The sequence below is a fragment of the Drosophila virilis genome, chromosome 2, assembly GCF_030788295.1.
Source record: "Drosophila virilis strain 15010-1051.87 chromosome 2, Dvir_AGI_RSII-ME, whole genome shotgun sequence".
NCBI lineage: Eukaryota > Metazoa > Arthropoda > Insecta > Diptera > Drosophilidae > Drosophila > Drosophila virilis.
This window is the reverse complement of record NC_091544.1, coordinates 23,933,574-23,961,358: the sequence shown is the minus strand read 5'-3', so window position 1 is coordinate 23,961,358 and position 27,785 is coordinate 23,933,574. Positions and strand designations below refer to the sequence as shown.

Sequence of the window (27,785 nt, the reverse complement as noted above, 5' to 3'; positions counted from 1 at the left end):
CCGTCTGTCCGTCCGTCCGTCCGTCCGTCCGTCCGTCCGCCTGTGCGTATGTATGATATCAAGGATCAAGGAACATATAAGAGCTATACACTTGAAATTTTAGATGTAGGGGCTCCTAGTGCCTGCGCAGATCGAGTTTGTTTCCGATAATCGATAACTTACTCCGTTTCCAAGCAATCGATAAAAATCGATATCGATATCCTGTTTTTTTGCCAATTTTGGTAAATAATAAGAGCTAGAGTCACGAAACATGATATGTTGCTTCTAAACTAGAATATATATAGAATATATATATATGAATTTGATGTTGGAAGAGGAGGATTCAGGGTATCCCCTAGTCGGGAGCTCCCGACTAGAACCTCCTACTTGTTAAATGTTAAATGTAATTTGAAATAGCACCGATAAATTAAAATTTGTATGCGTTACGTAAATGAGTAAAACAAATTGTAAGCAAAAATATAATATAAATTCACTTTGTTTAGTGAAATGTTAACAACCTTGAGATACAATTAGCTAAGCTCATTGCACGAGCTGAGCGATCTAAAACTAAATATGCTCTCTACACAGCTATATTCAGAGATACAATCTTTTCAATTAGCTTGTAACTTTCAATGATGATTTGTCGTATTTTCTGACCATAAACAAACTTATTGCTACGAAGACATGCAGATACTTCTTAAATTCTAATTCATGCATTTATTTAATGCCGAACCCTGCACAGTACAAGGGAAACTTGTCTATAGATTTCTTTTCATAGAGCACTTTACAGTTCACACGGTATCACAGCGGGACAAAAATCTTATATGTACATGAAGAGTGGGATATATGGCATTTGTTCATTATATTTGTTTATCTTCAAATAAGTGTTTGTATATGCATTTGAATATAGTTTGTGTTCATTAATGAAATCATTTTATTGCAAACAGTCTGTTATAATTTGCATTTAAAGCCTTAGTTTTAGGTCTATTACGCATTATTTACACTCATATTTACACATTGTAATATTACTTAAATCTATGCATGTTTATATACATAATCCTACTTAATACCGTCAAGTGATATACAATGCACATTCGCATGCCATCGCACTGCTTCTACAACGATCCGACCTTTTCCATGAGGTACCAGGGCAGGAATACAGATGCAGCAACAACGGCTACACATGTGGCACAAAGGGCAATCGTTGATGATAGGTTTGTGATCGAGAAGTGCTCTTCTTTGTGATCCAGTTCCTCGTTTGGGTGTTTTTCGAATTCCAAGACCTCCACATCGAAACGAAATCGTACCTTCGATGATGGTGACTCTTTACGCCACACCAAATGACCTGAAGATTCTCTCCGCTCCAGGCTCCATTTCGGATCGTGTACTGTAAATATTAATACAAAAGTTTATATTTTAATAATTCAAGCTTAATATTTAAATAAAATCAGTAATCCACCAATAACAAGTAAGAAGTTCTATTCGGAAATGCCCGAAAAAGAGATACCCTGCACCCTGAAAGAAGCGCTGAGCAATAGAAATGTATGAATTGCCTCGCAGATCATGTCCAGTCAGCATCATGATTATCAAAGGGAATCCAGATGATATCTGTCATTCATAATTTCCTACTTAGACTTGTTGTTTTGGATTCTGTTTAGGTTTAGGCACTAAACGCTTGTCTCGTCGACCATTCATAAATAAAAAATTAAATATATTGAACAATACAATTTAAAAGCTCATTTCTTTAGACAGCGCTCCTATCTGGCGAATCCCACGCTTCTTAACAAGGAACTAGTTTTCATAGAATCAGATATACATATATGTGTTTAATGGGGTCGGAAGTGTTTTCTTCTATTTTGTGAAAAAATTATAATAAGATATAAAATTGTTAACATTTTTTATATTCGACGGAGTCTTAAGGAACTTGTAACCAGTAGACTGAGCCTCTAACTCTTATAGGATCCTTGCATTCATACATACGGAAGGACAGAAAGACGGACAGACAGACGGACATGGCTAGATTGACCCGGCTGTTGATGCTGATCAAAAATATATGTAATTTTTGGGGTGGGCGATACTTCCTTCTGCCTGTTACATACATTTGCACAAACACTTTATATCCAAACATTCTCTTAATACTAATAATGCATATATTCACCTGATCCAGTCATTTCACTAATTTTCAATAGAAAAATTCTGAAAAAAATACAATAAATAAAATTAATATAATCGTGCAATTGTAAACAAACAGTTCTTAATTGTAATTCAATGAGTGAGCGGTGCATCGACCTTCGATGTTTTTGCGCCCATGAAAAATAAAACCGCCACCTCGAAATCTAAAACGACAATCTAATTAAAATTCTGGACTTGTAAATCATTTAATTAAAAACATGGATAATTTGTGACTGCCCGAATCTCAAATCTCTCTCTCTCTCTCTCTACATTTTTGTCTGTCTCTTAAGTTCGTACTTATCCATTGAATAATCATGTTAACTAATATGACTTTATAGGAGTAGCTCGTTAGCAGACAGAAATTATTCGGGTTCAACCCATTCTTGACTATGAACGCGGCTCAAGCTTTGTTACCAAGACTTTAACTCGCCCCACCACCGATTTTTGCTTAGCGAGAGAGGTAGACCAGGGGGCCAAGGTCTAGACAGTAGTGGAATATTGACATCTACTAATTAAAAAAAAGAGATTCAAATGAATTACGTTAAATAAACAAAAACAACAGCTAATAATTTCTCGAAATTCACAAAGCATTTATAAGGACAAAATATTTTTCAGATTTTCCAGATTATTTCAAATGCATTGCATTTTGAAAACCAATTGTATGTATTTCTTAATTCAAGCTGAAAATAATAAAAAAAAAAAAAAAAGCAGAGAACAGATGCGGATGCTGCATTAGCTAAAATCTCAACGTTGTGCATGACGTAAGACAAACAGATTTATGGAAGCGAGAGCGCTTTTTATATTTCACTGTAAACACACTCTCACGAGTGGGTCACAGTGTCACAGAATTAATTTGCATACGGTTTGAGTTCAATAACTGAAAGTGTAGTAACAAGACCTTTAAGAAACAGAAATTGAAATAAAGAAATTTCTGTTAATCAAACCAGCACTTATATTCATACACATCTCTTTTGGTTTATGCATGCATGTATGTAAGGCGGCCTTAATTGACGACATGTTAATAACTTTTAGTTACATTTATTGCTTTGATTTTTTTTGTGTACATTTATATTATTTATGGTATGTACGTATGCCTATCACACACGAACACTAAACTGACCTTTGGCATTTGATTTGTTTGCTTATTTGTTCCTTTGTTTAGCACTAAACAATGCCGGTTTTGTTGGGACTTGTTGCTGCTGTCACTTTTTAGCACAACTCGGTAACAAACCGCACGAGGAACTTTGCCCAATGAGTGACCACTTCATCGAAATATATATGAATGTATGTAGGTATGTATGCAAGTATCTCAGCTTACGACGGTTGCCCATGATTCAAATAAAATGTCTCTGGACTTTGAGCAAACTGCGTGCTCTAGAACATCCACATGAATATACATACGTTGAAAATACATAAATATAAATATAAGTATGTATATATACATATAGCAACTTACGCAGCAACAATGATACGGAATCCCATAAATACGTACGTACGTATGTACGTACGGCGTGTATGAATGTGCATATACTACATAAAGTTCATGATCATAAATCAATCATTTTATATTTAAGCTGAATTTATTGCAGTGACTGTTTTTATATACTTCATATTCAATATATGTACACCGTATTCCTACATTTACAGATACATACATATAAAAATATAGTCATATTTTAAATTGGTTCATGCTATTGTTGTTGCTACTGTCAGTGCCGCCGATATGATAAGATTGACAAAGAAGGAAACGGCAACGACAGCTGGACTTTTTCTTTAATCAATGAACTCGCCTGCCCACCATCCCCTATTTATATCAGCTGATTTCAGGTCGCTCGCCAAATTCCCACAACTAGCAAACACTAGAGCTTACACAGTAAAGTTTCCGTAGAGCGAATCCTAAAATACTATTATATTAATATATATCATACAATTGGAACTGGAGCCATCGAGTGAGGGGGTGGGTAATCAGACAATACCTAAGTATAAAGGAGATATAGGTATATAAATATGTATTGTATGTGTCTTGCAGTTCTTTGGTAAAGGTCATTATTTTGGTTTTATACTGTACTCGAACTATCAAAGTAGAATAGCACTAAAGCGAAATGCGGACAAATCAGCACAAAAATTCGTGGAAGGTAAACACGCGCCAGCCCCATCAATTGATAAGCGTACAAATACCTCTTTAGGTTAATTGATATATGCACATACATATATGGTATTTTGCATTCGTATGTGTTTTGTATATGAACACACACAAGTAGCTTTTGTTTTAAAGATTTTTTTAAAGTATATTTTTGTATACGAATGTATGTACATAATTGTGCACGACTGACACATGTATGTATGTGTATTTGATATTTTTGTTTTGGTTTTTAAATAACTATTTGACAGTATTGATTTTTTTATTGTTTTGCAGTGTACACTACAAAAAAATACAATCAAACAATGCAAACATGCACTGTTAAAGTTCTAACGAAACAAAATATTTAAAAATTAGTTTTAAATAACAAAACGCCGACTAGAAAATACCCTAAGACATACTTTTTACCAATTTTCAATGGGTTCTACTAAGTAATTTTTCAAGTGGCAGCCGTGTATAATGTATGTAATATATGTATGTATGTGCTTATGTATGATGTGTAGAAGTGGCGCGACCATCAAATTATGTAAATCACTTTAGCGTACAACGCGGTAATCAAAATAGATTTTTTATTTTGTAGTTGGTTCAATTGCATTTCTGATTATTTACGCGTTGTATGTATTTATGTAATGCATATATGTAAATACATAAACATGTTGTTGCACACACATACATATTCACATATATTTATACGCAGCAGTGTGAGCTGACGTGATTTTGTTATTACCGTTTTGATTGCCAAGCCGAAAGTCGACTAAGGCCAAGCAGTGCTCATTAATTTGTCAACAGCTGATGCACGCACACCAGTCACAGTGGTAGAGCGCAAACGCTTTAATGTATGTAGACAATTGAAAAGGGGGCCGAGGGCAGTCGCCGTTAAAGTCGATCTTGGATTTGCGTATTCGGTCACGTTTACACGAACTACTCGCCGCGCCCAACTATCGAGGTCTAAGCATAGACACAGACTGTCGTTGCCTCGTTCCATTGTATCTCTAGCAGCCGGGCTAGAGCGACCGCGGCCCCAACGCCAGCTGCGAATGAGCAAGTAAAAAGAGCGAGAGACCGAAACTGACTGTTTGGAGGCTCGGCTCCATGGCGCTTTTAACGATAACTAGCCAGCGCAGCTCAACATGTACATATGCATGTATTAATGTATGAATGTAACTAGGTCTGTGCATATTTATATGCATACATACTGTGAATCCAAATAAACAGTGGTACAAGTAGTTCTGCCCAAATTGTACCCACGTCGCCAATAACAACGACATTTTATTTTAAATGCAGTATTTGTTGCTTGAAACGATAAATTGATTTTGTTCAAATCTAAGTAACAAGCTGAAGGAAGCATTTCCGACCCTATAAAGTACATAGCCACATATACATATGTATTTATATATACATGTATATATGGTACTTGACTAGGACGACAAGCCAAGTGAATATAGCCATGTACGTCTGTCTCTCTGAATTTATCAGCTCGTCGATCTTGAAAGCTATATATGAGCGATTTTAAGTTTGAAACAAAGATTTTCGTATATCATATCTTAAGGATTTTCAGATTAGGTTTAAAGCCAGGATAACAGCCGAGGATACCAAGGTTTGTCTGCAGGCTGTCGTACAGCAGATACAGATTCAGAAAACTACATTTTTTGAACGCCTTCCCCCTCTCTTAACATTACTGAGACACTTTATTTTTACCTTTGTTTCCGGATAAACGATATGCTGAAACGACATGCTGAAATTCGTTCTTCCTATTCATACATGCGCATATACTCAAAGTCGTACTTACGCCAACATGTACGCCGCTGGCTGTTTTCTTTATGATCCGTCTGTGCTTCTATTTCTCTTATCCATCCATAATAAATTATGGATACTTCTCCTGTGGAGCATAATTGGATAATTGCATAATTGTATAAATCCACTTTTTCAAGGTTTTTTTTTCCCAGCAGCTTTAGCAAATACTCTTCCTCTATTAGCTTTTCCAATTCTTTCTCATGCTAAGTTCTCATACTCATTCCTGTTAATATCTTAAACGGAGATATTTTATATTTTAGGATTTACTAAGTTAGTTAATAATGCGATGACTATTCTATTAAGTAGCTCGACCTGGCCGTTTCCTCATGGGGCTCCAGTTGCTACGAGTAACTTCTGGATTTTATGTTCCTGACAAACTTAATTTTCTTTATTCTTTAAGCACATTAAAGTTAAATCTCTACTTATAATCTTGAATTTAAAAAAAACTTCACTGTTATATGAATCTTCAATTCCGTTGGACATCGTAAAGGTTCACCAGCCTTGTCGTTTGCATTCAAATGCCCTTCATACTTGCGTTGTTTGGATTCACCCTCTATACACTCCATACAAGACTTAATAGCCACGTAGACTTGAAAGTTTTGGAATATATCTTGCTTATGGGCTGTGGAAATTATCTCATTTTACATATTAGAAACTTTTCAAAACCTACACGAATTTGTCTAGTTTGGGAGTAAAATACATTTCCTTAGATGCGATTTCTTTCCGGCCTATGTACTCACCAGATGACATTAATGATCCTCAGAATTATACTAAAAAATAATCAGGGGATTAAGAAATCACGAATGGTACGAACCAGAATTCGCTATATGCTAAATCTAGTGTATTATATAAATCTAGCATTATTATATATTATTTATTGATAACCCAGATGGGACGGTACCAGATCTGGTATGGATTCCTCACTTATAACCACTATTAGGAACTATTGAAAGGTATTTGCCAAGTCGGAACTTAAATTAGACGAGATAGTCAAATGCGTAACACTATGAATGTCCTTAAGCTTGTAACTAATCGATGCATAGAATCGATTTTTACATTTTTAAACGCTCTATTAATTATTAGCAATACTTTGCACGTTGCATACTTGCCCCCTCTTCTCTCTTTCGTGATTTGCCTTGTATCCAACTATATTACACCAATTTTTTGCAGTCTTTCGATAAATTATTACTACTTTCACTCCTGAACAAAGTCTTTCGACTTTAAGATAATTATCTAGATTAAAAAAAAACATAGTTTCATCTTAATTTTATTTTATTAATTATTTTTTTCATATATATTATATAAGAATATGAGCTGCATGGTATACACATACTAAGTATATTCTGTTTTATATCTGGAATTCCCTTAATAACGAATTATATCCTACTTTCCTTATTCTAATTAGATTACTAGCGTAGTCATACTATGATAATATTCAAGTTAATTTTTCCTTATGGAACTTTCATAAAGCTTCTGCCCCTTTTTTTTGTTAGCTTTTCAGTAAATTAATTCTTCAGTGCCTTTTAAAAGAATTCCGATCCCTTAAATTATGTTGACTGTTAAACAATAACTGCTCTGCCCCTTGGAGTTGCTTCCTACCACAAATGAACTTTTGTAAGTCGGTCCAATGAAGTTCGAGCTCTCGGAGCCACTAATCAATGCCTGGAGAACCAAATTCAGTAAGTGCTATAATTGAATCCTCAACATCACTCAATGTGAAGGTCATGGTTACAGATCGATAAATTGTTCTAGTTTTCAGACTTATATTTCTTCGAATATAGAAACAAGTGATACTTTTATGGATGAAGATTCCAGTTCGATCGAAAGATATGTGGCGGGGGAGGCTTAAAAACATGGATTTCATTTTTGTCGTACTGAAAATCCGTCCCTTTTCATTGCTATTAAAAATAGCTATATAATGGGCTCGGTTGTTTTTAGGCTTTGAGTTTTTTGGTGCTCGTAAAAATACTCATAACCAGGACATAAGGCTGAATATTTATCAACGTATGTATTAGAATGTATTTGAGAAGCTCGCTCCTTATTATAATCTGTTTATAAATTTAAAAAGAAAATATGAAATTTTGGAACTTCTTCTAACTGTCTCGGATTTCCTGCAGCCTTAGGGCCACCAAATTTGATAGATTACTGATAATCTTTGTCAAAAATATGTAATATGCGCCCAGATTTATGTGAGCTGATATGCCTTTTATTTAACTTCAAGCCTGAGAACAGCGAGTATTCTAGATTCTAGATATACCGTTAATTTATATCGTACATAGGCAGAAAACCTACGATACAGATGAAACAGAGTCAATGTGCAGTCATGCCCCAACTAGTACAAGTAGAGTATAAACAAAGACGAAACCCTGGCTATTAAGCAGTACGTTCTCCTATTGTTGTGCTGTGTAAACACGCTTGTGTGGATGCTTTACGATGTGAGATTGTATACGAAGAGATATGCCTACATGTGCAAGCATACATATGTAGCTGCTTTATATGCATGTGTAATTGTGTGCGCATATATATGCACTTTCATACATGTATGTATGTACATACATACATATGTATATACTGAGTCTAAAAGACTCAAAATCTTCGCTTTTGTCACTTGCTCTGTTCTTGTCGCTGGGTGGCGAGTGTTGTGTGATTATTTTGTTCAGTCTGCTGAAAGCACTGGACCTAAGCCCAGCGAACCCAAACTGACGAAAGCAAACGCTATTCAAAATTAAGATTTAATTATCTGGTAATGAGTTGGTGCAGGCATGTCTGAAGAATCAGCGTCTGCCCGTTCGCACTCAGAAGATCTTTCTAGGTATCTGTCTATTACTTGTAATGGTTTAGAGTGGAAGTTATATTTATTGATCGTTATGCCTTACACAGCAACAATTGTCGCTTGCAAGAGGTGCTTAAGACGTGTGCTAACATTCAGTCGCTGGAGTCGCTGTATCCATGCCCTCCGCTAGACAACGACTTTAACGACGTGTACATTTCGTCTACTACAGGGGAGAAGATGATCACTCCCAATCCATGCTCGTTCAGTGGACTTATATCGAACAGCAGCTGCGGCAGCGAAGAGACTTTTACGGACATCGTGCTCGAGGAGGACAACCGAATCTCACTGGCCTACGAAAATTTATGTACCATTCCACGAAGACTGGCAGACAAGTTTGCTGCGCAGACCAAATTTCTCGATCTCAGTCACAACAATTTTCAGAATCTAAAATTTCTTTCTTTTTTTGAAGAACTACATACGCTCATTTTGGACCGCAATAGCAATCTAGATGTCAACACATTCCCCTACTTGCCCAACCTAAAAATTTTGTGGTAAGGATGAAATATCAGTTAGCCGAAGTAATTGCCATGTGACTATTTCTATGTTTATCGTGTAGGATAAACAACTGCGATATTTGCAATATAACCGACTGGATTCATCGCATAGAGCGTCAATGTACCTCATTAGAACAACTTTCCTGCATGGGGAATCCTGGAATTCAGACTGTGTTCAAAAACCAGGGCTCCGAGATGCCTGCAGCCCATGCCCGCGAATACATATTTCAAGTTCTTCCTAATCTGAAGTTCCTGGACGGTGTATCACGGTATGCGTTCAATAATGCAGATCGCAACACGGACCACGTCAACCGAAATCGTAAGGCTGAAGCATCGTCTTCGTGTGCCTCTATGATTGGACAGGGGCACGAATCAACCAGTGCATCTGAAAAGCCATGTAGAGGCAAAAAGGTCACGTCACCCACGATCAGCTTTAAGGAATTTTTTCGCCTTAAGCCGGGAAAGAAAGCACAGAGCGGATGTGGCTCCTCTTCAAACTGAAATCTACAGAATATATTACACTGGCGAACGACTTGTGCAGATGTAGTGCCAGTAAGATGGTGTCTTGGGCTTTTATTTATAGTTCGGCTGGGTAACATGTGCTTATCAGTGCCGCTTACAGGCCTTTGTCATGTCCAAGCTGGCAGTCTACTGCACCCGATTTCACCTACAGACATTTATAATCTATTTATATGCATATGTATTAATGTGTACATACTAAGCTTTGTTTATTGTAATGGATTTAAATTGCTTTGCGAAAACAACAACAAAACATTTGAAAATAATACTTCTGTTTGATTTGATTTCCATAAAAACCATGATTAGCTACATCTTTTCAGTTCATGATAATATTAAACTACGTGAGATTATTTGATTGAGACGCCCAAATAGAGCCTTGCTGAAAATTCATTGAAAATGGCAAAAGAGAGTTTCATACATTCGAATTCACCGGTCCGAACACCTACTGGCCCAAGCGAATATACTTGGGCAAGTTTCATGTTTTTATTTGTCAGACGAATGCTTGGACTTGAAATACCAGTACATCAATTTATTTGCGTTGAAGGAAAAAGTAACAAATAGGTATTTAAAATGATGTTTTTTTTTGTCTTTACTTATTGTCCTATACCAATGCAAACATGCTAAACTAGCAAAGATAAACAAATTATTATTAAAAGGAAAGATGTGTCCACTGCATCAGTGATCACAAGCTTTAAATGCACATGGACAAAACAAAATTTCAGCTAAGGTCAGAACAAGGAACACAATATTTCGCTTATATTTAAAAACAAAATATTCAGGGAGTCAGCTCGTTATTGCTGAGTTTGAGAAGTAAAACTAAGAAATACCAACCTTGGTTTATATGATGTACAGATCTGATCCGGCCTATTCGCTTATAAATACTGGCTGCAACAATGCAAACTGATCAAGAATACTTTATATTTTATTATATTTATTATACGTGAACGATCATTCAATTTGATGAACATTTTGATTGGTACGGCAATATGTGATATTCATCAAATAATGAGGCTGACAATGAATGCTAAATTACCAATTTTCCTAGCTATACACATTTATGCACTCTACGCTTACAAGTTGATCGAGCTGATGGCAAAAAAAAATAACAAAATTATAACATGAAATATAGGTTGGCTAAACTGCAATTTTTGATTCAATTTGAATTTCACTTATATTAAAACTCATGAACATGTATTATATGTGTATATGGTATGGTGGTTACTGCTTTAAAAATTATAGTAACGTTTTAAAGCATATTTGGAAAAGTTTACGTTTAGTTGGGTAACGCATCTATGCTAACTATATCAGCAGCAACTGCAGGTCAATTTGACTTGATCTCCAGAGTACCAAATGCAGAATCCAATGACGTTATCCATTTGTCATTGTTATTTATCGATGAGCGCTTGGCGGTGTGGTCCAATGCTTGTTCCAGTGCCCATTGTGCCAATTTTTGAGACTCTTTACGCTTGAAGCTTACAGCTTTCGAATTAGCCAAAAAGCTGCAGCACAAAAACAAACCGTAAAGTGCTCGCAAATTGTGAGGATTTAGCTTGATAGCCTGCGAGTAATACGTGCGTGCTATTTCTATATTTTCTACTCCTCCCTAAATGTATAAAGTTGTAGATAAAGTGTTAAGAGCCGCAATATGACGATGCACACTTACCATAGTGTAGCGAATGTCAGCAAGTCGCTGATGTATCAGGTGACTGTGGGGGTTGTGTAGCAGGACTTCTTCCATACAAAAGGCGGCCTTGCCGTACTCACCCTCGCTCAAATACAAGTTGCAGAGCTCCTGCCATGCTTCCTGATCGGACATGAATCTAACAACATAAATTTCATAATTAGCACTTACTCACTTAAATATAAAATATATTTCACAACTTTTTCAGATATGCATTTAGTTCCTTTATGGCATCCAAGCGCAGTCCCCGTGCCTTCATTATGGCGATTTTCCTTTTGCGCGGCGCCGCATTTGTCTCGTCCTTCTCAATTATACCATCTAATACTTCGTTGGCGGAATCGTATTGTTCAAGCGCTTCCAATCGCATGGCCTTAAACTTCATCACTCGCAAGCTACCAGGAAACTCGGCACTGAGCTGCTTTGTGCACTTTGTAGCAATGTCGAAACGTGCGGTATCCAAAGCAGCAACAATGACTTGCTCGAGTATCAAGTGTCTTTCATTGCCTGTTTTATGGACTTTGTCTTCGAGCACGGCTACCCATAATTGTACCACCTCCTCGCTGTGTCGTCCAGACTCCTCGCGCCATTTTCTAAATTGATCTCGGACATCTGAAAATATATTCCACGTAATACACATTTTATTTTATCAATAAGTACTAACAAAATTTACAAATCTATTCAGCTCTAATAGGTGTATAAAGCATTTTTATTCAACTAAAAGTTAATAGTAAGTGTCTCTTATGTGAACATTTACCTGACCAACTCATTTCTTCGTAGTTCAGCGACATTTTACTTTTAACTATTGTAATTTATTAATTGTCAATTTGTAAAATAATAGATGAGTTAGAGAAACATCGATAGGCAATAATCATACTGTGTACACGATACTTATGCTGGTACTTTTTCGATATTCTTATACGATGTCTTGTCGATAAATGTAAATGGCTGTAACTTTTTTTATATTTCTATTGAAGTGTGTTATTTTTTATGAGAATCTTTTATTTTTGTGTAACTAGACAGAAAATCTGAAATTGAATGCAAATGATAGCTGATTTACCATTTTATATTTAAAATTTCAATATTATTCTTATTATGGAATTATTATTGATTCCAACTAAAATTTAAATCACAAGCATTCTATGGACAAACCGGAAAATACCCGCCAATATTTTTCAATGTTGATTTCATATATTTTTAAAACAATGCACTTGGGGGGTTTGTTGCCATTTTGTGATAATAAATGCATACAATACTTCTTACGTCATGAGCAAATAGTACTGTTAACAAAAACAAACAGTTTAAAGGAAAATAAAGACGAGTGTGACCAAACAAATTCACAAATATAAAGCAATTAAGAAAAAAGCAAGCCAACAATAATTATTTAGCTTTGGCGCAATCTCAACCCCTTACCGAAATTGCATTGAAGGTGTCATATTCATTTTATAAGTGAAAAAGAAATAGTTGTGGACAATAGTTCCTATATTATATGACTGTAGAGCACTACAGTGGGGATATTCAATTTCTTTTACTTCGAATGCAATATATTGATTGTCAGAGTTGATATTAGATGGTTCGATATATCGAATCAGCCCCACTCATAAAAGTAAAATATCGATGAACAGCGTGGATCCCACCAATCCGACAAAAAATAATAAATGCTTACACCTGTGACGCCAAGATTAAATCAGTTGGGTGTGTGTTCCTTCCAAAGCGTCAATGGTAGTTTATTAGCAAACCCAAGGTGCTCACAAGTGGACGATACTGTTTAGAGTTTACGCAAGCTAATAATTCTTAGAAAACGACTATAAAATAATTATTTCAAAAGCGGATCAACACAAACGCTATATAAACACAATGCCTCAACAGGAACAGGACTCACAACAAACATTTTTGGGCTTCGATTTGAGTACGCAAAAGGTAAGAAATGCTCATGCAAGTTTATGGTTTGCTCCTGTACGGTTTGTTTGACTTTGAAGACACCACCTCAGATCCACTTGCTTACGCGGCACGCGGATGGTGCCTAGTCGATGTAGCCTAGTAAATGTTATTGTAAAAGGTCAAATGGTTGTTGCTAAAATTACTAACACTTCTAATCAGAAACAAATTTTTATTAATATGCATATATATTTAGAATTTGCTTATCGCTCAGTTCGTACCCTCGAACTTGACTTTTATATGTAAACCTGTACGTAATCTTCAAGGTGCCTCCGCAAACTGTTTATTTCCTTTCAATAGCCTTTGCTTACTAACTTAATATGACATCAGATCTACATACCTTTGCTTAAGCGCCGACCAATTCGGAGGTTTTCTGTGCAAAAATTTAGTATAGGGCGTAGGGCCATTTGTCAATGATTCTTGTTGTTTGTTTAGAGATTAGGTAGGCAAAATAAAATGTTAGCGAACTTTTTAGGAGTTTATAATTTTTAACTTTTTATTTGCAAATACGACGCTATAAAAATGTATATGCTGGGATAGCCAGACGAATGCATTGACATCTAACTACCCTTTAGACCGTCTTCTAACGATAGTTGATTGTGATTGCTACTGACAACTTGATTTTTTCAGCTTAAGGCGATTCTCTTAAATGCCGAACTGAAAGTTATTGCCTCGGCAGAGGTTAAATTTGACAGTGATTTACCAGAGTTTCGAACCACAGGAGGCGCCAACCCGGGCCCAAATAAGTTCGAGTAAGTCAAGTAGATTTTATGGGATTTCAAGTTCGTTGATCTAATTTAAGAGACCTTATTAGGTACTTTGTTCAGCCTGTTATGTGGGTAAAGGCTATGGACATTGTTCTGGATCGATTGGTAATACAGGAGGTTGATCTGAGCACTGTTGTTGCCATTAGTGGCTCTGCCCAGCAGCATGGCTCCCTGTACTGGTCAAAGCACGGCATTGCTGCTCTACAGACTCTAGATGCCGAAAAGTTTCTGCATGCGCAAATCGACGATTCAGCGTTTGTGGTGAACAGAACGCCTATCTGGATGGACGCATCAACTTTGAAGCAGTGCTTCGAAATGGAAACGGCCATTGGTGGACAGACTGAAATGGTTCAGATGACTGGTTCCAAGTGCTATGCGCGCTTTACGGGGCCACAAATACGAAAAATTTACCAGCAACGTACTCACGCATACGAGGACGCGCAGAGAATCTCGTTGGTTAGCAGCTTTCTGGCTTCGCTGTTCCTTGGGAAAGTAGCGGCAATTGACTACGCTGATGGCTCAGGCATGAACTTGTTGGATATTCGCCACAAAACGTGGTCAAAAACTTGCCTTAATGCTTGTGCGCCCGATCTGGAGGATCGCTTGGGTGAAGCAGTGAGTGGGTTTTCTATCCTGGGAAATGTCAGCGAGTACTTTGTGCAGCGCTTTTGCTTTCCGCCTACATGCAAAGTCGTTGCCTGCACGGGCGATAATCCTTCTGCTCTGGCAGGAATGCTTGTCGACAGAAATTGGCTGAGTATATCACTAGGTACCAGCGACACGCTGATGATGAGTCTGGAAGAACCGCCTAATCTAGAAGAGGGACACGTACTATGCCATCCAACGGAATCGCATGAATATATGGGTCTTTTGTGGTATGTATACAATAATTTTACAAAAAGTGCATTTTCCCTATGTTTAAGTGGATACATTTTTTGTATTTTTGTTAGAATATATAGAAACCAGCTTGACATTCTTTTCAGATCTCCTACTTTCGTAATTTAGTTTCAGAAACGGGTCAATGGTTCGCGAAGCGATGAATAAATCAGAGGCTGACGGCAACTGGGAGAAGTTCAATGAGTTGCTGGATTCTACACCACGTGGTAATTTTGGCAACATGGCTCTGCACTTTAACGAAATGGAAATCATACCCAAGGCGAAAGGAACGCTTCGCTGGAACAAGGACATCCATCCGAGTTCTAATGACGCCGTAAAGGGTGTACTTAAGTGAGTGTAAGATAAGAAACATTTGTGACCCCCTATAACCTCCTGTATCTTGTCTAATAGATTTAGCTCGCCGCAAATTGAAATTCGTGCATTAGTGGAGGGTCAAATGCTACATCATCGTGCTATTGCGGAGGACATGGGCTTCCACTTCGGCAACCAGACTAAAATCCTTGCTACCGGTGGTGCCTCAGTCAACCAATCTATTCTTCAAGTAATTGCTGATGTTTTCAATGCACCTGTCTACAAACAAGTGAGTGATACCTCTTCCGTTTACGAGAGACCCTTTTTAAGTGTGTTCCTTATATGCGTTGCTCTGTTACAGAATGAAAGTGAGGCGGCGCTTCTTGGTGCCGCATATCGAGCAGCGTATGCTTTCTATTTAAATAAGAATGAGCAGAGGGAACCCATTAACAGCTATCGCGACTACATCCTCAGCAAGACGCCAAATCACCTTAAGCTAGTTTGCGAGCCGAATAAAGATAGTGAGACCGTATACACGCCTATGTTGCAACGATACAGGGATATGGCGCGCGTTCTCGAAGGTCAATTGGCTCACTGAACCTTTGTATAATCCCTACGTGGTCGTCTTTTGTAACTCCGCGCTCCACGAATTAAATATTGAATATCACCCAAGCACTTTGGACACCACATTCCATACTCCAAATTTTATATACTGATATATACAACTAAAGTGCAATTAACAAAATTATTCTGTGATTAACCATTTTTATATTGATTGATTGTAAAAGCATTCACAAAAATAAACTTTTACATGTTACAAATGAATTTTATTAAAAGGAGCAAACTCCTTATTTCTTTCCTTCGTTACTTCTTGCGTCCGCCACGCTCCTTGACTTGAAGGTGTACCGTAGTACCACTTAACAGGTTGTAAAAGGCCATGGTATTGCTATCCTTAAAGAACATACCCTGAAAAATAGAACGAAATAAATCGAAGAATTTTGTAAAATCCGAAGTCGAGCAATGCTTACCTCATAGAATATTTTTTGTTTTGCAGGTGGCATGCCTGTTTCGTCCTGCAATTTGGCCTTTAGGTTTGCAATAGGGTCGGTTAGCGCCAGTGTAACGGCAATCATCTGACCATTAAGCTTCCATTCCGATTTCTCGGTGTTTGGTACCTGCACCTGTATGGTTACAGGGCTCTGCAAAAAAATTTTAATAATTTTTCAGAAAATTTGTATTAAAACAAGTAAGTTTTCTGCAGTCGAGAATGCCCGAGTAGAAGGTACCCTACACGATACACACGACCGGAAAAGCCTCCTTCTACCTGCGCTCCACACATTTGCACAAAATCAAAACATACTTGCAATAAATTTTATAATAAAATGTGTCAGGGTCTAAACCAAAAAAGCTATATACATAAATATAAAAACACTAGTGTCAAATTAATCAATCCTGCCCGTCTGACTACTGGTAGTATCTTAAATATTTACATATCATAATCCTATTATCATCGACTAATACATACAATAAAGCATCTATGAGTCGTCATATATATATATGTATCAATAAGTCATAACCAACCTTATGAAGAGCTATGAATTCTGCTTCGGGCACCAAGTTATCCTCAGAACGTATTTTCTTAGTAGGAGGCTCATCCTCAATAGGCATTAACTCAACTGGCGGCGCAGGAGAAATTTGCTGCGGGCCGCTTCCAGATGGCATGCCCATGTAGCCACCAGTGCCAGCGCCGTAAGGTGTTGCTAAAACAGATCCGATTCGATTAGATGTAAATTACAAGTCAAGTATGTAACATACGTATCATGGGTGGTCTCTGCATCATCATTACTGGATTGGACTGCGACATGCTGTGTTGCGACTGCTGCTGGTGTTGATGGAGCGACGACGGCTGCTGATGCGATTGGTGATGATGGTGCTGAGCATGGTGATGAGTGACACCACCACCTTGATGATGCTGTGCCTGGCTATTTGTGTGGCTGGTGTGTTGGTTCTTTGAAGATAATGGTTGCGGAGGCGCGGAAAGCGTCGCTTTGTTACCCACAGGCTTTGGTCCAATTTTCTCTTTTTCTTCATCGTGCAGCAGACCTTTCACTTTGTGAATTTGATGTATTTGGTCTTCGAGCGTGATATTAGCACGTGCTGCTCGCGTGGCCGCTTCCACACTGGATGTGTGACCGTCCCAAGTGACGCGATCATCCTTTTTGGTCTCTTCTTCCCCAAGCTTTTTTCCAATGACAGTCTCTTCATCACCCACACCAAAAATATCTGTACGGCGCTCCGCCAACTGTTTTAAGCTGGCCTCGATAGCCGTTCCTGCTGCGAAAACATTGTCTTGGTTGATCTTCTCTACTGTGTGCTTGTCACGCTGCTCCACCCAGCGTGGATCAAGTAGTCCAATGCGCATATGCTCCGACACTTTAGAGGCTGGGATTTTCTCGCCTGTGATTGGCGATATAAGGTATTCATCTGTTGCCACTGGCACCGGCTTCGGTTGGACCGCCTTTGGATCGTATTTTTTAACCACAACCTTGTCGTGTGTGGGGGGTAGCATGGGCGCGACAGTTGGCTGCATTTTTGTAGTTGGCGTATCCTCATCACTAGAGGCCTCGTCCATGTCCTGAACCTGCGTGTTATCACGTTTTGCGTTTGCTGGCTGCCCATAAGCCGTAGCGTTCTTCATTTGAATGCCTACGCGATTCTCCATTTGTGAGAGTTTGACACCACCGTCCATGTGACTAACCAATGGAGAATCTACCTCTTCATCAGACTCGATTTGCATTTCAATGTCGCCCTCTTCCTCCATTAAACGCTCTTCCATTAACACACGAGCACCGACTTCATCGGGGTTAGTTGGTGGTGGGAAGTTGCCGCTTTCAAACGGCTGATAGTCAACCGTCTCTACTACGACAAAATCATGCCAGTCGATTTGCGCGTAGGCTACACGCTCGCGTTCTATCTTTTCCTCTTCTCGGCGACGTTGCGCCTCCTGGTGTCGTTGCCAATTGGCACGGTATTTTACCTGTTCCAGCACTAGAAGCATACTAGCGCGGCCGGGTGCGCTTTCGGTACGCAGCTTGCCCAGAAGATCTTTTGGAGGAATAAGTACCTTAGTATACTGTTCTAAAAGCTTGGTAAAGTACTGAAATAGTGAATGCTGCGGTCGTAGAAAATCAAATTGAAAGTTTCTTTGCTCCCTGCTCATCAGATTTGTAAGAAACTGACGTCCATTTCGGGCCACAAATTGAGCGGTTAACTTCACAATGTCTCTAAAAAAAAATCTCAAACATTATAGGAATCATTTTGGTCAGCTTCAACTCACAAGTCTAACGCAGATATAGAAGGCGGATCAGCAATGAATTCGAATTCCGCCGGCGGCTCTTTTGGTACAAACTGTTGTTCTACTACCTGTTTTAACAGCTCCTGCTGCCTCTGCTGCGCCGCACTCGTCACTGACAGCTGCTTAATACCAGTTACTGCGGCGTTGCTGGAATCTATTTAAATAAGGAACACATTACTATACAAGTCGATATTTGACCAAGGAATAATACTTGCCGTTTCCTTCGCGGAACTCGTTCACCTTATGCCTGTAATAGGCATGATACGGATCGCCTCCATTTAAAAAGTTAAATTTCGGGTTACCCAGCTCGTTTTGCCGGATGCGAGCCTCAAACTCCGGACCGTTACGAGCCACGAAGCTAGCGGTCTTGTCAACAATATCTAATTAGTTAAATATAGTTTACTGAGCATAAAGAAAACCTTCAGATTAAAATAATTATATGTATTTAGAGTTTGTTTTGTAAAAGGATGCTTCTAACTTCCGGCGGCGGATATATAATGCCAATGATGGGCCCAGACATTGGCTTGGATTGATCATTATTGAACTGATCGTTGGAGATATCCGTTTCAAGTAAAGGCATTGTTAAAAACTGCTTCACGCTATTTTATGTATTTATATATAAATGCATCAACACGAAAACTCGGCAAAACCCAGCTAACTAAAGTGTGACCGTATTATGAAAGAATGAAAATACTACGAGACAACTTACAAATACTTATTTCTAAGTGTATAATACCAAAACTAATACTACCAAAATGGATGTTTTTGTACCCGCATTTTGGGTCAATAGTAAAATTAAATTAAGAGAAAACTAAATAAACTTATTTTGAATTTTTCAGCGGCTTTTATCATATAAAATTATAAAATAAAATTAAATTATGTAAAACTCTGGTCCTTTAATTTTTATTTCATACTACTCTTTTTATATAGTTAATCATTATGTTTTGGTTGTGCGAACTTAAGTCTCGACCTCACCAAGTCGATTCATAAAGTGGCCGTATTTGATGCCATATATATTCATTGCATTTTGATAGACTTCTGGTATTTTGTAAGATAGGCTTTTGGAGGAATTTAATAATATAGGCTTATTTCTAGTATTTACATTAATTTCAATTAAATTAATAGAAAATTGTGTGAATCTTATTTTAAGCGAATAACGAAAGATATATTTCGAAATTACAATTGCTTGCTGTTAATAACTATGCATTTCTACATTTTGGTATTTTTTTTATACTGTAGTGCTGTAACAATGACAATGACATTTGATGACAATGACATTTGATGACAAACGAACACATTTGGTTTGAATATTGAGTGCGCGTTTCTCTTCATTCTGTGTTTAAACCATCAAATTAGGTTGTAAAAGTTTTTAAGTGTCAACTGGGAATTCTTAATATTCGGGATATTTTAGGCTTAACTGTATTCAAAACATTTATTATAGTCTTTGCTTTTTCAGTAAAAGTGCTTAGTCAAAGAAAGCTACCTATTTAGATCCCCTTTGGCCTTTGGAAGGAGAGCATATAGGGGCTTCGTGGTGTATCTAGCAAGCCACCAAATGGAAAGAGCCAAAAGACTCGCTTGGCCGCGATCGGATGTAGAAGATTTATCGGTAACTGTTGATGTAAACAACTTATCTGTTACTATTGGTGTTAAAACATACATGTGCAAACTTTACTCAACTGGAAAGCTTTAAATAAACTCATAAATATGGTAATATGTATTATTTTACAAATAAATATGAATACATGTTAAATAAAACTTCAACTTTTCATAATTCCATGTCTAATGGAATTGCTGCTGGCTCTACCGAAGACGAGCTTAAAAAGCCAAACAGCTTATAACAAAAAATATTCTTAATTATAATGTTATTGGCTTGTAAGTTAATACAAAGATGATTAAATGTCGTCAAAGCTGGATAGGTCGTAGAAAACATATTGGGAGCAAACGGGTATAATAGCAATTTTGAGGATGTAATATAAAAATTTAAAATTGCTGTGCACACAGTTGGTCAACATATGCATACAATATATGTAATTTGTATAAGCTCAATTAAAATTCCTGCGAGCTTTAATACAAATTGAGATTATATTTGAATTAAGATAAACATTTAAAAATTGAATTCACATGCATTGCCAGAAGCATATTAATATGCACTTGTACATCATCACGTATGTTTTGTTCATATATGTACATCAGTATTTATGCATGGATGTTTAGTGGCAGGCATATTTAATTTGAATAACAATTGGATAACGTTCATTTAAATATGCGTAAAACAAAATGAATATATACAATTTGTGTAGTCAATATTGTATTAAAAAAATGTTTGAAAAATAAAAATATATCAAAATTTGTCTTGTTAAAATAATTATCCCGACCACTGTCCATATATTCATTTGTATGTTGGTGGCGTTTGAATAACTGCTTTGTATACAAAGCGAAGTTTATATTTCATGTATTTAAAGCCACACACATACATACATGCATATGTAAGTATACTGTCTTTGTATGAGCATGATTATCGCAATTGTACAGTTTCAGTGTATCCAAATATAAACATTTATACATAATAAATTTAAATGTCCCCAACAAAGAAAGATCATCCATAAATAAGTGTAAGTACAAGAGTGTACATATGTGCGTATTTGGCGAAGAATCAAAACAAAGTTTATATTATTTTATTTTCCGCTTAGACCTATGAATACCCTATTCACGAAAGTGTCGTATGGAAATTTACTAGACAAATATAAACATAGTAAAAATATTCTGTATATTATATCTAGAAAAGATAATGTCAACATGAAAACTTAAACATGCATATATATGCATAGAAAATTATTTTAAAAATTATACAAATAAACAAACGGTCCGAAATATAAAACTATCTATTTAAAATTAAAATTTGAATCTCTTACAATATAGATAGCTTAATACTAATTTTTTAGATTGGACCATTGATTAATAAGCTTGTGAAGAATGCAACATTGTGTAAAGGGTATATCGAAGTCAAGCTTCCAATCAGAGCATTACTACTTGCTCTTCTCTCGAGTGTTCGATGAGTACTCATTCTGCTGATAATGACTAAGCGCAGCTCAGCTGCGTAGTCTGTTGAGATTTGCATATCGTTCAGTAATATACGAACCGCCCGAGAGATACCACTGAGCGGCTTGGGTAGAGATTAGCATCGTTGAAGCGCAATTACATTTCTTATCAACAAGCTGTGAAGTGGCTTCAATTGTATATTACTTAATGTTTGTGTTGATAGAACGAATCTTGTTTTCGTAGTCACTTTTTGAGATTAATTTCGTGGACAAGCCAATATTAAAAAATATGAAATTCATAATGGGGCTACCTATTTATCTTTGCCTGCCCGTTTTTCTAATACTCTTGACGCTAGCAGCGAGACCCGGCAATAGTGCTAAGGTGCTTGAATTTCCACAATGTAAGTTTATTTTAGAGTAATGCAATTGCAAATATAAGTGAAAAAGTGTTAATATTCTGTAAACCGTATTCTAGGATGCATGATTATTAATATTTATCTGTATATAATCAATAAATAACACTAAAATTATTATTTACGTATTCAAACGTTATGCATGTATAATCTTGTATGTAAACTTGCGTGCATATTCATATATAAAATAGCAGCATGGTTCCTTCGTTTGTTATAAAACTTTCAGGACTTGTAATTCGATCGTGTTTTTCAACTAAAGCGTGAGGCTCCAAATTAAATTTGGTTTTTATCGGGATGGTCATCAAAAAAAAAAGAATATATTTTTGATCAATGCATACTATACGATAACCTTTATAAGGCAGTTTGCATCTATACCATTTCTTAAGTCCGAGACATGTTCAAAAACTCTAATCTGAAGATCGATATCTATCGAGTTCGGAGAAACGAACTGATTATATAAAACACACCTATTCTGCAATGTAAGAAGGTGGAACTGCTTCTGATTAAGGATACATTTACAGTAATTCGTCGAATCTTTGTCTTTTACATGTATTTTTACAAACTATTTAACAATTTTTACTTATTTCCCATGGTTACACTAAGTGTAAAGAGTTCACTTTAAAAACTTTAGTCTAATTGGATTTATTTTCTTACAGCTCATCTTACTTTAAGCAAGAATGTGAAGGAGTACTTAAATGGAATTTCGCCAGCTCAATGGATGGAGTTCGTAACTTCAGGAATTGACTCTATCAATAGACAAAAAAGGTTGTATTTAATTAAAATTGTATAAGTGTATGCTTTTAAGAGTAATATCGCTTTAGTCGCGAGAGTCCCGCTTAGAGATGCACTGCATCCACCGCCGAGATGCCGTCACAAACATTCTACCTATCCTATATATATATACTTGTTTCATATCTAATCTTTATGAAAGCCTTTTTTGCTTCAGTTTTCTTGTTATATCCTTGTATTGGGCATGAATTTGTCGCGAAGAGCGGTGGAAACGCCTTCAACCCTATAAAGTATTTATGGAAAGTAGGAGGAATATCAGAATATCATCGTAACCTTCTATTACATCAATCTTTAGGATATAAAGCTTTTGTCTAAAGGAAAGTTTACGGTATCCTATATGGGAATTTCTTCGTCGTGTCGAAGATAACCGAAGGTTGCCAAACAAAAAGAAAAATATATACACTTTATGGGGTCCAAAATGCTTCCCTCTGCCTGTTACATACATTTGCACCTCAAGTCCTCATATATATATTTATCATGTGTATCATGTATCATATTTCCAGCCTAACTTGACCTGTTTTTAAGCCCTGACCCAGTTGAAAATGAATAAGCTTTCGACTTTGGGTTTCGGGTATGTGGGTCTGCGGATGGATCGAGCTTTCACCTTTTTTGACCAGTTCTACTCGTACTTTCTTAGATTACATGGCAAAAATGTATGAAAATAAGGTTAACTGGTCATTTTATATATTTTTAAATATTTATATATAGTTTATACATAATCTCATTACATGATCGTGTGGGGTTAAAAAGTCGGGTTAACAGGCAGTTTCCCAGATTGCGATAAACTGAATATTTAGCTTTATATATTATTATTTTGCATCTATGAACTGATTGCTGAGATGCTGTATAATCAACAATTTTTTTTATAATTTTATCTTACCAATGGAATTAGTTGCAAGCTTCACTAAGCACGAATTTTGTCGAGCAAGATCCTATTTTTAATTGTAGCTGAACAATCTAAACCAAACTATCCAAAGCTTTACTATGCTTATTAAAAGTATACGAATGAAATCAATTTCTCTTACTGATTATTTTGCAATTTCAAATGCATATTATAGACTCGAAGATAATCTCTTAAACTCTGACATCACTGTCCAGCATGGCAGCCTCTCACACGCTCAATTGCTGGATACTTTACCGAATGAAAAAACGAAGCTTGACAGTGACATTGCGCTAAAAATTCTGAAGGCGAGTCTATTCATGTATAACAGCAAGTGTGTCCCTCTAGGCATCTCTAGTGATGAGTGCCGTGAATACCTTCGGACAAAGCCGCTCCCCGAGGGCAGCGCTCTCAAATCCGAGTGTGATAGATTACTGCACAGTTCACGCGCTGGCCACTATGCTTTTAGGCGTCTACTGCCGCGCCACTACAAGGATGGCTTTCACGAGGTGAGTGGACACTCAATTTGAGCTATTGTTGATTGTAATTTGGTTTCCAGATGTTCGACGAGGATAAACTACCCGCTGCTTGGTCCATAAGCATGGCTTTGTATGATCGGGAAAATGCAGAGCAGAAAACTGGCTCTAGGGCAAAGAGTGAACTAGATAATGGTCGAAATTTGAATTTAGTTCTTGTTCAGTTTGCACAGTTTATAGAGCATGATCTAAGCAAGACAGTTTCTCAGTCGATGAGTAAGTGGCCGCAAATTTATTTAGATACTGCATTGCCAATAACAATCATTTCTTATGTTAGGCAATGGATCCCCGATCGAATGCTGCAACCGTAATCAAAACAATCTGCAGCCCCGTTTCCATCATCCGTTGTGTGCACCAATTCTCCACAATGATAAATACAGTTGGCCCAACTGCCTGAACTATGTAAGAAGCGCCCTTGCTGTGGGGGAGAGCTGTAGCTTTGGGGCTGCTGAGCAGGTGTGTGTGTTTAAGAAATATCAATGCCAGTCAATGAGTTCTTAGGTCAAATTTTTGTATGACAGCTCAACCAAGCGACTGGCATTTTGGATCTGTCCCAGCTTTACGGTTTCACAGATGTAGCAGAGCGCAAAATGCGCACGTTGATCAACGGCACCTTAAAGTCCAGCTCGAACAGAAGCCTCTTGCCCATGACTTCAGAAGATGAATATCACACCTTCTGCGCTTGGAGCGACAATGCAAATGCGACCACCTGTTTTGTGGCGGGGGACTCGCGTGTTAACAGCAATCCCTTCTCTATTCTGATATATACAATCTTCATGCGCAACCACAATCGCATTGCCGCTGAGCTGCTGGCACGTAACAAGGGCTGGAATGATGAGCAGCTATTCCAGGCGGCAAAGGCAGTCAACATCGATATTTATCGACGAGTTATCATGAGGGAGTGGCTCACAGAGGTTCTAGGCGAGGAGAGCGCCGCTGAAGTGCTTACTACACCACCAGTAGTTGCTGACCAACGACTGTTTGAGGTTTCCAATGAATTTGGAGTAGCTGCTATCCGTTTCTATTTCTCAATGCTCCCAGACGTGCTGCACGATCTAGCCACCAATAATGAAGTTGACTCAAAGAGAGTTAGCAAGTAAGACAATATACATATTTTTGTTAATATACTTTTCATTTTTGCTGATCATTACAGCAATATCCTGCCGCTAACGAATCTATTTGAGCTAAAAAATGAAATATACAAGCCCCAACTAGGGTATACGGCCAAAAAGCTTAACGTGATCCTGCAAAGCTTACTCCACGAGCGGGCTATGAAAATGGATGCTTCCTATGTAGGCTCTGTAAGTATTTAAAACAATTGATAAAGTTCAGTTTTCTGCTATACAAATTAAGATATTATTGAAACCTCATTACAGATTGTGTGGCATGAACAGACGAAACCGGCGCATGCCGATATTTTGGCATTTGACATTCAAAGAGGTCGGGATCATGGCTTACAACCCTATTACAAGTATTTGGAGGCATGCAGTAATAAGACAAAAATTACTGATTGGAAAGATTTTGAGCCGCTTATACCAAAGGAGGTAAGCAAATGACTTTACACACTTAGCTTGGTAGCTAGTGAATGCATTTTAGAATAATTACGGTGCTGAATATTTATGACCGCTGTGCTCAGGACTCAAGTATATTTGATTCCATGTGTACAAAAGTATAAGGCTGTTACTCAAAACATCAATTTGTTATGCTCTGAACCCATCAAAAACGGGTAATCGTTGTGTGCCAATGTGTGTAATAGGCAAAATCGAGAATCTCCGACCCCATTAAGTATAGCATATATACTCAGCTGTGATGGTAGCTCAGCGCGCAGTTCAGAGAACTTCCGAAACTTGCCCCGTTCTAGGCAATCAACATAAATCGGTATTGAAATACGGGGTTTTGAGCACTTCTCCTGGCTCTTCTGAGCTAGAGTCATTAAAGTTGACCACTAGAATTGCGCTAAGTATGTATACTTACTTACTTACTTACTTTGTGTACAAATGTAGTGTATTTCATTTTTTTTTGATACCGCCCCCTTTCCAGCAAATTCAAAAATATTAATATTAAAATTCGATTCACACATCAATTTTAGCCAAATTTGATCAAGATCGCTTAAGGAACACAGAATTCTTGTATAAATATGCATAATTATGTTCACATGAGTGTTTTTGTATACCCTTGCATGGTTAATATTGTATTATAGCTTTGTCGTGAAATCGGCAACGCATAGAAGGAAAGATCTTCGTTAAGTATATATGTTCATGATCCGTATCAACAGCCCCCTCGATATAGCCATGCCCGTCTGTCCCTCTGTATGTTTCGATGCGAACTAGTCTCTCAGTTTTAAAGCTATCGTCATTTAATTTCATTCAATTCACTTTAATAAAATTAACATTTACATAAATATTTATTATTATATTATTTGACTCTAATTAAAGCTCGTGGATAAACTAAAGAGCGTGTACAAGAGCTGGACAGATGTGGACCTTATAATTGGAGGCATTTCGGAGCAGACTATTGCCGGAACTGTTGGGCCAACCTTTAATTGTATATTGGGTAAGAGACTGGAAATAATTTCTACAGATACAGTATGCTTTAACCCATGAAAATTAACCATTTCAGCTGAGCAATTCTCTAAAATACATCAGCGTCATCAGCAGCAGCAAACGCAAGCTCATGCCAATCTACTAAATGCATACAGTTCCATAAACGGTACCAAATTGTTGTGTCTGAACTCCAATGTAGAGGCTGTACCAGAAAATATCTTCCGATTGCAGTCCGACAGGTGAGTGTTGCTGAAGTGCGTCTTAGTGAAATGTACTTGTTGCACAACTACAATCGCAAATCTCAACTCACATGTCAACAAAAGTCGCTATCAATAAGACAGGCAGCTCTGAGTCACGATGCAGTGCAAAAAAGTTGATTTGCTTTTAATATTCAGTTAAGGGGTAGTGTGATAAGCGACCAAAGTAATTACATACGTATAATGATTGATTTCTTACTTTCATTTGCAGCAATCGCCTGGTTAATTGTGATGATGTGCTATAATTTGGCGATGGCAGACGCGAAAACGAATTAAAACAGAAACCCAATTTATACAAAGATGATTTGAGGTGATGTTCCTAATCTTGACTGATACGCCAGATTACGCAGCCACTTGTAAAATATCATTGAACTATTCAATAAATATTTTAACAAATATAATCTTTTAGTTACTTGTACTTTTTCAAAATATACCCATGTAGTTGTAGTTAATATATAAAATGTAATAT

At 37.2% G+C, this 27,785-nt stretch overlaps 6 protein-coding genes and 1 long non-coding RNA gene across 10 annotated transcripts; 4 read left to right on the top strand and 3 right to left on the bottom strand.

Annotated features, from left to right (window-relative positions):
- Nucleotides 1-877: 877 nt before the first annotated feature.
- Nucleotides 878-5,327, bottom strand: LOC6632255 (uncharacterized). 2 transcript variants are annotated; one of them, XM_015170478.3, is made up of 3 exons: nucleotides 3,272-3,413; nucleotides 2,138-2,175; nucleotides 878-1,366 (listed from the first exon to the last, which is right to left on the bottom strand). In XM_015170478.3, the coding sequence occupies exons 2-3, from the start codon at nucleotides 2,148-2,150 to the stop codon at nucleotides 1,095-1,097; spliced, it is 285 nt and encodes a 94-aa protein (XP_015025964.1). In that variant the 5' UTR covers nucleotides 2,151-2,175; nucleotides 3,272-3,413; the 3' UTR covers nucleotides 878-1,094. The 2 variants fall into 2 exon arrangements, with proteins under 2 accessions (XP_015025964.1, XP_002055819.1); XM_002055783.4 differs by lacking the exon at nucleotides 3,272-3,413 and adding an exon at nucleotides 5,019-5,327 and having other exon boundaries at nucleotides 880-1,366.
- LOC138911003 (uncharacterized) lies at nucleotides 4,000-5,022 on the top strand. Its single transcript, XR_011416275.1, has 3 exons — nucleotides 4,000-4,108; nucleotides 4,181-4,286; nucleotides 4,568-5,022. It is a non-coding gene; the product is annotated as an uncharacterized lncRNA (long non-coding RNA).
- A 3,403-nt stretch (nucleotides 5,328-8,730) lies between the features above and the next one.
- LOC6632234 (uncharacterized) lies at nucleotides 8,731-10,197 on the top strand. Of its 2 annotated transcripts, XR_011416274.1 has the most exons (4): nucleotides 8,731-8,897; nucleotides 8,966-9,409; nucleotides 9,475-9,964; nucleotides 10,035-10,197. XR_011416274.1 is itself a non-coding variant. In XM_002055782.4 (3 exons), the coding sequence occupies exons 1-3, from the start codon at nucleotides 8,848-8,850 to the stop codon at nucleotides 9,911-9,913; spliced, it is 933 nt and encodes a 310-aa protein (XP_002055818.1). In that variant the 5' UTR covers nucleotides 8,732-8,847; the 3' UTR covers nucleotides 9,914-10,197. The 2 variants fall into 2 exon arrangements, 1 of the variants encoding a protein (XP_002055818.1); XM_002055782.4 differs by having other exon boundaries at nucleotides 8,732-8,897; nucleotides 9,475-10,197.
- EMC2A (ER membrane protein complex subunit 2A) lies at nucleotides 9,474-12,535 on the bottom strand. The gene is made up of 4 exons (XM_002055781.4): nucleotides 12,367-12,535; nucleotides 11,813-12,221; nucleotides 11,595-11,751; nucleotides 9,474-11,534 (listed from the first exon to the last, which is right to left on the bottom strand). Exons 1-4 carry the CDS (start codon nucleotides 12,398-12,400, stop codon nucleotides 11,253-11,255), a joined length of 882 nt encoding a protein of 293 aa, XP_002055817.1. The 5' UTR covers nucleotides 12,401-12,535; the 3' UTR covers nucleotides 9,474-11,252.
- A 694-nt stretch (nucleotides 12,536-13,229) lies between these two features.
- Nucleotides 13,230-16,327, top strand: LOC6632487 (xylulose kinase). Of its 2 annotated transcripts, XM_002055780.4 has the most exons (6): nucleotides 13,236-13,529; nucleotides 14,178-14,299; nucleotides 14,362-15,189; nucleotides 15,320-15,541; nucleotides 15,602-15,791; nucleotides 15,864-16,327. In XM_002055780.4, the coding sequence occupies exons 1-6, from the start codon at nucleotides 13,467-13,469 to the stop codon at nucleotides 16,098-16,100; spliced, it is 1,662 nt and encodes a 553-aa protein (XP_002055816.1). In that variant the 5' UTR covers nucleotides 13,236-13,466; the 3' UTR covers nucleotides 16,101-16,327. The 2 variants fall into 2 exon arrangements, with proteins under 2 accessions (XP_015025940.1, XP_002055816.1); XM_015170454.3 differs by lacking the exons at nucleotides 15,602-15,791; nucleotides 15,864-16,327 and having other exon boundaries at nucleotides 13,230-13,529; nucleotides 15,298-15,436.
- Sf3a1 (splicing factor 3a subunit 1) lies at nucleotides 16,248-19,538 on the bottom strand. The gene is made up of 7 exons (XM_002055779.4): nucleotides 19,329-19,538; nucleotides 19,073-19,237; nucleotides 18,840-19,011; nucleotides 17,318-18,786; nucleotides 17,084-17,262; nucleotides 16,531-16,701; nucleotides 16,248-16,468 (listed from the first exon to the last, which is right to left on the bottom strand). The coding sequence occupies exons 1-7, from the start codon at nucleotides 19,435-19,437 to the stop codon at nucleotides 16,367-16,369; spliced, it is 2,367 nt and encodes a 788-aa protein (XP_002055815.2). The 5' UTR covers nucleotides 19,438-19,538; the 3' UTR covers nucleotides 16,248-16,366.
- A 2,456-nt stretch (nucleotides 19,539-21,994) lies between these two features.
- Nucleotides 21,995-27,717, top strand: Irc (Immune-regulated catalase). Its single transcript, XM_032432865.2, has 11 exons — nucleotides 21,995-22,299; nucleotides 22,968-23,076; nucleotides 24,159-24,489; nucleotides 24,540-24,732; nucleotides 24,794-24,972; nucleotides 25,038-25,612; nucleotides 25,670-25,817; nucleotides 25,893-26,060; nucleotides 26,952-27,069; nucleotides 27,136-27,298; nucleotides 27,528-27,717. The coding sequence occupies exons 1-11, from the start codon at nucleotides 22,188-22,190 to the stop codon at nucleotides 27,559-27,561; spliced, it is 2,130 nt and encodes a 709-aa protein (XP_032288756.1). The 5' UTR covers nucleotides 21,995-22,187; the 3' UTR covers nucleotides 27,562-27,717.
- The last annotated feature ends 68 nt before the right edge of the window (nucleotides 27,718-27,785 follow it).

Excerpts from the sequence above, each read along its gene's own strand:
- Sf3a1 (XM_002055779.4), bottom strand. The coding sequence starts at position 19,437 with ATGCCTTTACTTGAAACGGATATCTCCAACGATCAGTTCAATAATGAT. Across the intron at positions 19,238-19,328 it reads TCCGCCGCCGGAAGTTAGAA|ATATTGTTGACAAGACCGCT; the intron begins GCATCCTTTTAC and ends TTAACTAATTAG. Across the intron at positions 18,787-18,839 it reads TCTATATCTGCGTTAGACTT|AGACATTGTGAAGTTAACCG; the intron begins GTGAGTTGAAGC and ends ATTTTTTTTTAG.
- Irc (XM_032432865.2), top strand. The coding sequence starts at position 22,188 with ATGAAATTCATAATGGGGCTACCTATTTATCTTTGCCTGCCCGTTTTT. Across the intron at positions 23,077-24,158 it reads TCTATCAATAGACAAAAAAG|ACTCGAAGATAATCTCTTAA; the intron begins GTTGTATTTAAT and ends TGCATATTATAG. Across the intron at positions 24,733-24,793 it reads GACAGTTTCTCAGTCGATGA|GCAATGGATCCCCGATCGAA; the intron begins GTAAGTGGCCGC and ends TTCTTATGTTAG.
- EMC2A (XM_002055781.4), bottom strand. The coding sequence starts at position 12,400 with ATGTCGCTGAACTACGAAGAAATGAGTTGGTCAG. Across the intron at positions 12,222-12,366 it reads CGAAGAAATGAGTTGGTCAG|ATGTCCGAGATCAATTTAGA; the intron begins GTAAATGTTCAC and ends ATATATTTTCAG. Across the intron at positions 11,535-11,594 it reads CTGACATTCGCTACACTATG|GGAGGAGTAGAAAATATAGA; the intron begins GTAAGTGTGCAT and ends TTATACATTTAG.
- LOC6632234 (XM_002055782.4), top strand. The coding sequence starts at position 8,848 with ATGTCTGAAGAATCAGCGTCTGCCCGTTCGCACTCAGAAGATCTTTCT. Across the intron at positions 8,898-8,965 it reads CACTCAGAAGATCTTTCTAG|CAACAATTGTCGCTTGCAAG; the intron begins GTATCTGTCTAT and ends TGCCTTACACAG. Across the intron at positions 9,410-9,474 it reads CCCAACCTAAAAATTTTGTG|GATAAACAACTGCGATATTT; the intron begins GTAAGGATGAAA and ends TTTATCGTGTAG.
- LOC6632487 (XM_002055780.4), top strand. The coding sequence starts at position 13,467 with ATGCCTCAACAGGAACAGGACTCACAACAAACATTTTTGGGCTTCGAT. Across the intron at positions 15,542-15,601 it reads GCCGTAAAGGGTGTACTTAA|ATTTAGCTCGCCGCAAATTG; the intron begins GTGAGTGTAAGA and ends CTTGTCTAATAG. Across the intron at positions 15,792-15,863 it reads ATGCACCTGTCTACAAACAA|AATGAAAGTGAGGCGGCGCT; the intron begins GTGAGTGATACC and ends GCTCTGTTACAG.